The 11127-nt window shown below is 54.4% G+C and overlaps 1 protein-coding gene across 10 annotated transcripts in view; it reads left to right on the forward strand.

Moving 5' to 3' along the window:
* The window catches only part of LOC149873513 (uncharacterized), a 37514-nt gene extending 29387 nt beyond the window's left edge, over positions 1–8127 (forward strand). For 9 of the 10 annotated variants that reach the window (XM_090046291.1, XM_090046309.1, XM_090046330.1 and 6 more), the window contains 7 exons: positions 676–762; positions 1657–1748; positions 2547–2632; positions 3779–3845; positions 4305–4444; positions 6432–6581; positions 7386–8127. In XM_090046291.1, coding sequence (XP_089902417.1) covers positions 676–762; positions 1657–1748; positions 2547–2632; positions 3779–3845; positions 4305–4444; positions 6432–6581; positions 7386–7618 — 855 coding nt within the window. In that variant the 3' untranslated portion in view covers positions 7619–8127. The remainder of the gene's footprint in view (positions 1–675; positions 763–1656; positions 1749–2546; positions 2633–3778; positions 3846–4304; positions 4445–6431; positions 6582–7385) is intronic. The other variant, XM_090046294.1, reaches the window with a different exon arrangement.
* Positions 8128–11127: the final 3000 nt, after the last annotated feature.

Raw genomic sequence — 11127 nt, forward strand, 5'->3', positions numbered from 1 at the left:
TATCAGCGGGCCAAAAGCCCCTTGCTGTCCCCTAGCTGCCTGCAGTCTCAGCCCAGCAGGCACATGACCTAAGGGCCTTCCAGATGACAGTGATTTCTGTTTCCCAAGCCATGGCCCATAGATTAATCTCAGAGACATCAGCTCTACACAGACATGTGCTGCCTCTCTCTCTCACACCCTATGACCTGGTCTGTCCTCAGGAACTGCCCTCAGGCATGCACCAGGGCATAGCTACATCTACACTGGCCCCTTAATGCAGACAGGGCCAAACTATGCTTTGCCCTACCCTGGGGGAAGGAGGTGTCTTTCCCTGAGGTGAGCAGCCCAGGTTTGCTTCTCTCTGCCTGGGGCCCCATCCTGTTTCTGCTGCAACCTGAGGCATCAGCAGTGCATGCACATGGCTCCTGGGGAAGCAACTAGTAGAACCTTGGGCCAATCCTTTTGGGCACTGTTTAGGAAGGGATATCCCTGGAGCTGGGTGGTTGTCCCTCTCTGGTTTCCTGACCCATTGAACAGGCCCTCTATAGGACTGCCTCACTGAAAAGCACCCACATTTCTGCTAACCCAGCAGAGCAGGGGCAGCATCTCCACCTTGTGATGCCTCTGGGACTCAGGGTGGAGCCTCCATGCTGGCCTTGCCTACTTAACTATTTGCTTCTGCTTGCGGTCTTGTAGGCAAACTGTCGCACCTGGAATCTGTTCCACACTGTGCTGATGAGGCAGACACTGTGCTTCTACCAGGACAGAAAGGACACTCTTAAGGTATATCCAGGAAATCCTCCCTGGCAGACACAGGTCAGACCTCTGGTCTGTTGGTGGGGACAAAGGGGTGTCTGGTACTTGGAGCAGGGAGCATAGGAGTCAGGACTCCTGGGTTATGTTCTTGGCAGTAGGGGTGGAAAGGGAACGGGGGGAGTCAGTGGTTGGAGACTGGGGGGATTGGTGGGCATTGGAATTCCTGGGTGCTGCCACATGCTGAGACCATGAGCATGGGCAAGTGCCTTCTCTTCCCTGTGTGCTCTGGTGTCCCTGCCCTGCTGCAGCCCAGGACTAGAAGGACTGTCAGAAGAGTGTGAGCTGTATTAATGGACATGTGGAGGTGCTTTCAAAAGGACTGGCAGGCAGCAGGGCTGGGCCACCTGAGAACTGATCTCCTGCTTCCCAGCTAGCACAAAGGGCTGAGATCTGGGGCTGTGGGGTGGAGAGACCAGCTTGGGAGGGTGCTCCAGGGAGATGTCTGGGGCTGGGAGGATTTGAGTCACTACCAAGATTATTCCTGCAGCAGCAGGACAAAGTCTTCTCCCCAGTGCCCTCTCCTGCTGCTTGTCAACCACCCTGGGGCTAGTGCTGAGAGTGCTTTTCCTGGGCACTGGACTGCTGTGAGCAGTGTCCCTCACTGTTGAATGTCCCCATCTCTGCAGCATTGCTGCTGACCCACCTTATCATCTGTCCTATGTAACTGAGGGTCTAGCAGGCACTGCTTTGTGCCAGGCAGTGCCCCTTTATGGCAGATCATAGGGATAACAGCTAGGGACTACAGACCAGGGATGGGTGCTAGCTGGGAGTCTCCAGTGTGAGAACCCCCGCTAGACATGGGGGAAACAGCCCATCAAGCTGCAGAGACCTCACTCTCGTTTTTGGTCCTCTGTACTGCAGAGCTCTGTGGTGGCCCTGCCCCTGAACTTGTCAGGAGCACACTGCACCCAGGATATGGAGTATACAAAAAAGACCAACTGCTTCAGGCTACAGTGAGTAACCAGAACAGGGCAGTTCCCCAGAGCTTCTTACAGGATGGGCATTCCCATTGTTGCAGCACCCCTTGTTGGCAGAGGCCAGGCTTGGAGCAGCTTTAAGGTTTCTGCACCTTAGAGACTGTGGAGCTTGCAGATCATGCAAGGTCATTCAGCAGGCAGCTTAGTTGAAGCGCCAGCTGCTGAGCCATGGGGACCAAGCTCAGATGCCTTTGTCCTGAGTCACACAGCATAGTTTCTCAACCTGTGGTACGCATACCCCTGGGGGTACACGAGACACAGGCAGGGGGTATGTGAGTATCCCAACACTCTCTCTCTGTCTCACCTTCTTTTCCTCTCAAAACTATGGCAAAATTTAAATTCCCCAGTAATAATTTGGCGTTCAGCCCTCCAAGCTTTGGGCAACATCACCTCTAGCCCAGGTACATACTTGAGATGTGCACCCCTGGTGTAAAAGGTGGCAACCGTACCCACACCAGATCAGATATCTGTCGTATCACGGCCTTATATACACTGCCTTTCTTCCAACATATAGCACACATTAGCCTGCAAATATAAAATCCCCTGGAAAATTAAGTGTTGGGGTACTTATTAAAATTTTCAGAAATCGGGGGGTACTTGCTACTTAAAAGGTTGAGAAACCCTGGCATAGAGTGTGTGAAATCAGGGTTGGGGTGGGGATGATCCTGTCCCTCTCTCCCTTTGGCACCCAGGCTCCTGGGAAGTGGGGTGGCAGGAACCATTGTGTCTGCAGCCCACATCATTATTCCTACTGACTCGCTGTTGTCCCCCCAGGCTGCGGGATGGCTCCGAGTACCTCCTGAGAGCTCCATCCCAACCTCTCATGAATGAGTGGGTCTCCAAACTGCAGCAGAACTCAGGTGAGGCATGCTGTGACCACCAGCAGGACATGAGATGATGAAGGGATGGAGCTAGGGTGGCTACTGAGCACCCCAGAATACAGAAGATCCCCTGGGGGGGCGTACACCCCTGACTCCCTCAGCCAATCAGCAGTGAGGGTTGGGGCCACTGGGCCCCAATCAGCAAGTGAGGGGGCCACAAAAAAAAGGGAGCCTGGGGCTGGAATGGCGGGGGGCTGCAGACTGGACGAAGGAAGACCAGCAGAGCTGTGTGTGGGGCACCCACACTGCACCTTCATTCCCTCATTTTCCCCACACCAGCTGTTCCCTATTATAGTCTGTTCACACCTAGTATTATGAGACAGGGCAGTAGTATGCATATGACTTCTGTACAAGATGACAGCTTGTCCTGGGCAGCTGCAGCTCTTTGATGAGGAAGAGTTGAAGGCTTAATTTTTAACCACACATGTGCTGGTCTAAATCAAAAAGTGACACCACTGGAGTCAGTGCATTCCCACTAGTCTAAAAATGATGTAAAGGAGTCGGGCCCCCACCCTTTCCAGCGAGAGACCCGTTGTCTCTCACTGCACGGAGCCTAGAGGCCCCATCCTGGCCTTCAGCCATTGCTGTCCCATACAGTAAGGTCCTTGCACCAACATGATGATTAAACAAGGGCAGGGGGCTCAGATATGGTGACAAAATGGCTGGCAGGCATGAGGGTGCATCAGTGAGATTCAAGAGTGAAAGGCTTCAAGGAGCCAGCCCTGAGCCTGTGTGGGCCCCTCAGCCTGGTTGTCTCCATTGGATATAAAGGGATATGAAACACCCGTTTGTTCAGGACCTTTCCTCCTCTTACTGTGGGTGATGTCTGAGAAACAGTGAATTCCCCCCAAGCACCACCTGCCCCCAACCCCATGCACACTCCAGGTCAAGTAGCAGAAGGCAGTTTCCAGACTCCTTGTAGTGCCATACTCCAGACCCAACTGTTTTGCTTTGTGCAGACAGTCACATACGGGCTGCTCTGGCTGCACCTGTCAGAGCTGACCTTAGGGCCCCTGCTCCCCTTCGCTCTTCAGGGGCACTGAGGACCCCTGGGTGCTCTCTGCAACCACTGGAGTTTGACCCTTTGCCAGCTACTTTAGCAACCAGTTTCTGCTTTGCCCACAGGTTTCCCCGAAGTGGATTATTTCCAGGCAGCCGTGCAGCCTGCAGAGGGGACCAGCTCCCCAATCAGGTGAGTAGCAGGATGCCTCAGGCAGTTGCTGAGCTGGTAGAGACTAAGCCCGAGTGTTCAGAGCCAGCCAGGCCAGGTCTGGGCTGTGTGGCTGGAGAGTGCTGTGCTGACCCTACAGCGCCGTTCAGGCAGTATCTCTAACTTCTCCATTTCCTGCTGGTTTATTGCTCCCCCTCTCTGGGGTCTGCAGCTCCTCCCAGTGGAGGCTCTCTTCTCTGGTCACCAAGGTCATCTCTTAATCATTTTACCAATAAATAAGCCCCTAATAAGCTGCTAATGAAGCCAAATCACTACAGCACACACAAATTTTCTCCTGCACTGGGAACCCCATGGTAGAGTCCCTGTCCAAGCTGGCACAGATGGAGCCTGTGAGTGAGGTTTCCCGGGCCTGAGGTGAGCAGATCTTCTCTGCAGGTGAGTGACGAAATCTGTCTCTCCACCACTTCTTTTCATATCCAGCAGCTCCCACCTCCAGGGCCACCATCAGCCTGTTACAGCCAAGAGCCAAGAGATCACGCTGCTGCCCAGATCAAGTGCCAGGATGCACCTGCCTTTTGGGAATCAGGAGGACCTACAGGACTCTACAGCATTACTGGCTGGTGAGCATGTGCAGCTGCTTCTTAGTGCTCTGGCCCATGAGACATCTGTGCCTCAAGTGCTTCAGTCTCCCTCACTCCCTCCATTGGAGCAGGGCCTCTCACCTTGCTCTGCTGCATCCAGGGTAGATGAATCCACAATAGACCCCTGGTGGAACCACAGGTCCCAGCATCTCGCATCCTGTGTGCCTGTCAGGCTCATTCTCAGTTGGGACAAATGTTAAGCAATTTGCTAGTGAATCCAGCCATTTGGGGATGGGAGGGGGAGAGAGAGCGCTAGGAGCACAGGCAAGCAGAAGTCTCCTATGCCCTCTGTTTAGCTGAAGATACACAGTGGAATTGCCCAAGCTGGCAATTCCAGGCCCCAAAATAACCTTCCCCTCCCTCACCCCTGCTCCTGTGGGAAATTCCTAGGATGAGCACAAGTGGCCAAGACCTCCAGCTTGTCTAGAAGACTGTCAGTACTGCCATGCCCCTGGCACTGTACTGTGGCATGGTGGAAAGTGCTGATGAAGAGGGGAGTATGCTCCTACCAAGCCAAGCAGAGGCCCTCCTGGGCTCTATACTGCCTTAGAGGGGAAGCCCCTATACCCACCCCACTCCCTACAGCACCCGAACACTAGGCTTGCCTCCGTCCATCATACTGGTCTGTCCCAGCAGTAACTGAGCCAAAACCAGCCAGTTTTCCCTCTCACAAACCCCAAGCAGCCTTGGCTCACTGCTGCTGAGGGATGATGGATTGATCCTGGTGGGAAAAAACAGGCCCTAAGGGTGACCCTGGAACCCCCTAGGACCACCCTAATTCTGCCTGTACTCCAGGTCCTCCATATACTCCCCTTTGATCTCACCAGCCATGCCTTGATGTTCTTTCTATCTTGTTCGGGAGGCTGTCCCTGAGTCCTTGCTCAGTTGAAACTGCTCATGCCCTGCTGACACTACTTAAACTTGGTGGTCACCACTCTAATTGTGGTCTCCAGTGCCCCCCCTCACCCCGACACACTCATGCCTTAAAGGTGTCATTCTGTTGTCATCCATCTTCCTGTACAGACTTCAGGCCTTTTGGCCTTAGCCCACTAGTTACTCTGACCGTAGACTTCTAACCATGGCCCACTTACTCTGGCCCAGCTTCTCAGCCTCAGTATCTTCCCCCTCTCTCTCTCTCTCTCTCGGGATCAGGTTCTGGCCCCCTTGGCCTCAGCCCATTTCTGTCTTGCCCCTAGTCCTGGCAGGGCCAAACCTGGAGTACCTGTCAAGCACTTGTACATAGCCTTCTAACCATCCCTACAGTCACAAGTCAGTCCTCCAGTTTAAAATGCAACACAAACATAAGCAAACTGCTTCTAACAACACCCCCAAAGCCCCTCTGGGCCACCACACTGCTTTCAAAGCCACCTCTCCACTCACTGGTTCTCTTAGACTTGGGAGTACCTGACCTGGCTTGCAGCTCCTGCCCGAGCTAGCAGGAGCTCTTCTCCTCATAGACTTCAAGGCCACACTGACTCCTCTATCTCAGGAACCCAGGCTTATGTCCCCTGAGCCTCTCCTCTTCTGGTCAGATGTTCTCCTGACTGACCGCAGGTGTGTTTTTCAGCTGGTTCTCTGGCTTAGCCATGGTTCTTCTGCTGCTGCCTATCCAGGGCTGTGCCCTACTGTCTTACTGCTAGGCAGCTAACCATGCAGTAGGCACTTGCAACCTATCGGTCCCTGGGTGCCTATTCTTCTGCAGCTAGCCCATGTTCAGCTGCTTGCTCCTACCTGTAAATCTGCCTGCTGTAGTAAGAGAAGCCTCTAGCTCCCTGTTCCACCTGGGTCCCAGAAATTGAAAGGGGCACTCCCACTACCATCCTCAGTCTGCTGGGATGTCCCAGGGCTCATCAGGATGGTGGTGATGTAGAAGTTGTGCCAGAACAGCCTGCTCCTAAGCCCTTGTCCATCTGTCGATCTGTCTATCTTGCCTACATGAGCTCCTTTCTTGTTTTTCCCTTGCTAGGAGATAGTCAGAGAGCCAACAGCCAGATGACAGGGCACAGGCGGTTCCAGTGGTCACCTACAGGATCTCCAAGGTCACAGGATGCCAACTGCCAGGAGGAAGACTATGCCCTCGTAACCAACAAGAGGAGGTCCTACTCATTCACCTCAGGTACACAGTGTGGGAAGAACAGGACTGGGAGCTCTGGCCCTATGTCTCTGGTGTGCTCTCCATTGCAACTTGTGAGTCTCTGGTTCCCTGTTGGCAGTGCAGACCCACCTTCCCGGGGGGTTGCATATGCAAAGGGTGCTGAACAGAGAAGGTGAGAGTTTTGATTGGCTGGCTGTGCCTGGATGCTACCCATGAATGGTGCTCTACTTAGGGATGGTAGGGATGGGCTGAGATCCAGGCCTCTGGGAATCCCAGCAGGCACCCTGATCTGGAAGGGGTTTTGCCCAAGGCTGGGAATGTGACTCGCTTTTGATTGAACTCATTCTGAGGTGGGAACAGGGTGAATACCTGTTACACAGCACGACTTAGAGGATCCATTCACCATGCTGTGAAGTAGCTGAGCTGCTATGGCTGGCTGCTGGATGTTGGCTGGTCTCCTGTGCCTAAATGCAGCATCATTATTGCAGCTAAACCCCTGGCTTTCCTGGGGATGTGAGACCTTGCTATTCAAGGTCACAATTCCATTGCTGATGGCTACCACCAGATGGCACCAACACCCTTCGCCTCTCATGAAAACACCTGCGATAGAGAGGAGGCTGCTCAAGGCAGCTTGTGAGACTGCCCCCAAAATAAACTGCAACACTCTTATCCCAGTCCTGGACAGTCCCCCACAGCACCACTTTGGAGCTGGCACCATGGCAGTGACTGACCCCCTGTGCCCCTTTCTTGGGCGCCCCTGTTGGTTCAGTGAGGTTGATGTTCCCGTGGGAAGTAGCAACCCACCCAGTGCTCTGTCTCTTTCAGCCACCTACCAGAAGATCACGCCAGTGTCAGTACCCAAGGAGCCTTTGGAGCCTGGGAGCAGCTATTCCATTACGCTGTACATCGGGGAGCAGGCCACGCCCAGGGCTCGCTGTCACTCCTTCGTGGCTATGCCAGGGAGCCCCCGGGATGTGCTAGTGGAGAGGGGCCAGGGTACCCCCCCTCGCCCCAAGAACAAGTCTGTCTTCAAGAAGTTCTTCGGGAAGAAAGAATGAGCCCAGGACAGGGGAACGCAGGCCAGAACTTGCCCATGTTTCTTCCTGCTGGGCCTGCCAGCTTGTGAACAGGAGCCTTCCTCACAGGAACTCTCCAAGCACCCGCTCACTGTAGGCACCAAACCCACAGGGCTTGCTAGCTCCCTACCCCCAGGGCTGGTGAGAGTGCAGAGGCAGAGGTCTCTGCACTGATGGGCTCTGCTTACACCGCCTCAGCGGAAAGCTGCACCTCACTTCCCCACAGGAGCAGCTACTGGGAAGGCACGCTAAGCAGGCACTGAGCATGGCGGGTTGTAGGGGGGATGCCCTGCTGTCTTTTTCAGGCCCTTCTCTTGGAGCATGTAGGGTCAGGTCTCTGTGTGACACTGGAGCTGATGGAGCCAGAGAGACTCTACCTTGTGCATAGGGTACCCGGCAGCCTGTTCCCCAAGCACCCCAGTGCACCCACAGTGCAGGGCAGAGTGTGGGGAAGAGTGGGATTATTTTTATTAAAGGCACACAGAACAATCTTGAAGTCTCTTCATCCAGCTTATGTCTGTGCAGGGGGTTGGACTCGGCGACCCTTGAGGTCTCTTCTAACCTTATGATTCTGTGACTCCTTCCCTTGCTGCCACCAGGGCCTGTGCCACCTGGGACAGGAGAGCTGCCCTGGGCTCTGAGTGTTGTTCCATAGGGTTAGGCAGAAGAAGGGGTTGCTTGGGATGGGATTCTCCTGGCTTCATCCTGGGGAAGCCTACCCTGGTCAGGGATGGCAGGGGCTTGGGGCTTTCATCTTGGGGCTCTCACCCTTCTCACTAAGAGGCTTTGGCTCAAAGTGCTCCTCATGCATCACAGATGGTCGCTTAGAACTGAGCCACCAAGCTAGGGACTATGGTAGAGGTCACCAGACCCTTCTTCTCTTGGGAGCAGGTAGGAGCTGCCTGCTCAAAGGCCCTTCAGAGGGAACACAGCCTTGAAAAGAGTCTGCCAAGTTCCTGCCCTGCCCTGTGTGCCCCCAGCCCTTGCTGGGGAAGGGGCTGTGGCCCAGGCCTGGCTCATTTCATGCAGAGGAACTGAGGCCAGAGGCAGCTCCTGCTTTTCACTCATCCACCTCCCAGACAGGGGAAATACCGTGACCATGATGATGGCATGGGAAGTTCCCTGACCAAGGTAATACAATTAAAATGGCATTATGTAGTGGAGGGTTGCACCCTTGTCTGCTTGCAGACAGGACTTCCTATGAGACCGTCATACTTAACTTCCCACCGGCTATCTTCCAGTGGGAGGGTCTCGGCTACACACCGACTTTATGGAAATGGGAGACTCCTCCCTAGGTTGCTCCTGCAGCCATATGGCTGAAGGCAAGCAAAACTTGGGGGCATCCTAACCCCAAGTCTCCAGGTTTGGGCCTGCACGTAGGATCCCTGCCAAAAGATTTGGAAGCATCTGAAGCCCCAGGTGGGGGTGGAGGATGCTTGCTGGTAGCAAGGCCACATATGGTTCTTGAATGACTCACAGATTTGGAATTGATTTGGCTTGAGACATGAAAAATTTTTCCTAAAAAAAAATCCACCTCCCAGACAGGCCCTAGGTGGGGGGCTGTCTGAGGGGCCAGTAGCACTCTCCATCTCAGTGTATTCACATGTTTTGCACTGAATTCAGTGGGCTGCACTGGTTTCTAGTGACTCTTAATCCCACCAGAGCTGAGCAGGGTCCAAGGGGTGTTAGTAGGCTTCATGGGCTGCCATGCAGAATGCATAGGCATCAAACAGGGATGGAGGACGGCTGCTCTAGGGCAACAGTGAGAAACATCACAGTAACTGACTGTCTCCAGTCAGTACTGGGACTCCAAACCCCACTCTCCCACACCCTACTCCAGTTTCCTTGTTGAAGTTCAGCCAGAATTGGATTTACAGTGCTTTCAAATCCCTGGGAATGCCCTGGTACTCAGCAGACACAGGGTGTCTGAGGACCTGGAGGTTGGTACTTGTGGTTAGAGGCAGACCCTGCTGACGTGGAAGTTCATATCTGCCCTAGTTCCCATTGTCCTGCAGCGCCATGGCCATTAGCCCCTTGCTCCCTGGAGCACAGGGCCAGGCGAGGAGGCAACCATGTTGTACTAGCGTGCAGTGCTGCAGCAAGGACTGAGGTAGATCTGGGCCTGTTAGATTTCTGGGGCATCTGGTTTTTGGCACATTTCCCAAAGGGGATAGATAAGCAAGTGAACTGCAGCTTCCCACAAGTGAGTAGGTGCAACTCTAGGGAACACAGTACAAGAAGGCCACTGGACGCTGGGCCCTCTGCAAACAGCTAGGTAGGCCATTCCTATCCAGCCCTCACCTGGCAGTAAGGGTGATCCTTTCTTACTGTTCTCTTGTTCCTCTCTGTGTTGAAAAAGGGCTGACCTCTGCCCAGTTTTCAGGGACATGGCCCAAGACCCCAGCCAAAACTAGTACTGGGCTGCACTAGTTTCCAGTGATCCCACCAGAGCTGAGCAGAGTCTAAGGGGTGCTAGTAGGCTTCCTGGGCCACCTTACTGGCAGCCATAGCCAACAAGCTGTGGGCAGACTGGGCTTTAGAGACCAGGCTGTCCTCTTCCCCAGGAAAAAACATGAGACACTTTGGCAGGAGCTTGAGTCCTAGTGCCTGGGCTGTGCCAGTCTGAGTCTAGAAGGTTTCAGTTTTCAGGGCTCAGCCTGGCATCCCTGGTGTGACATCCCTGACCTTTCAGTGCAGGGAGGCTACATCTCAGCCCAGGGTTGACCCTGCTATACCCCACTTTCTTCCCCTCCCCTGTGGGCTCTGACTCTGCTGGGTCCTAGGCCAGTTTGCTTGCTTTGTTTCTCTCCATAACCAAGGTAAATAGTGCATCTAAGCTGCTTTAATGGGAGCAGGGCAGCAGAGACAGCTTCTCATCCTGCAGAAGGCACCTTGCTGCCCCCAGGCATGAGGAAGGGGTTGGGAGGAAGAAGAGGAAGAAGCTGACATGAGGAGCTCTAGGCCTTCATCTCAACTGCACAAGACAGCTGGTCAGTAGTGACCCAGCATCATCCTGTGCTTGCCCAGGAGCCAAGATGAGGGACACAGTGAGTCCAAGACAACCCTTCTCATCCCACAATCCTCTGCACAGCGGACAGGGTCTCAGCACACTGGACAGCCAGCGAGAGTTGCGGGTGACTCAGCAGCAGCAGCAGCAGCAGCAGCATGAGCACAGGGGGGTGCAGTGCCACAGTGGGTACCAGAGAGGGGTGGGAGCATGGGGCTCTCTCCGCTCTGGCCCTTCACTGACCCTGCTGTCCTGCTCAAGAATTACCTGGAGGCCCTGCCCATTTGCCACCACTCGGATCCCCTGCCCTCGCCTCCCAAGGCCTGGCACTTGGACTCAGCTGTGCTGAGAACTGCTGACAAATCTTCCTTGAACTTTCTCTGGAAGAATCACTTCCTGCCCCACTAATCCGTCTGTGCAGCAGCCTCCACCTAATGAGCCAGCGGGGGCCCTGCCGAGCTAGTCTCAGCCGGCAGCAAGACTA

Source organism: Crocodylus siamensis, chromosome 1, assembly GCF_052110815.1.
Source record: "Crocodylus siamensis isolate JL-2025a chromosome 1, ASM5211081v1, whole genome shotgun sequence".
In the NCBI taxonomy this organism is placed as follows: domain Eukaryota; kingdom Metazoa; phylum Chordata; order Crocodylia; family Crocodylidae; genus Crocodylus; species Crocodylus siamensis.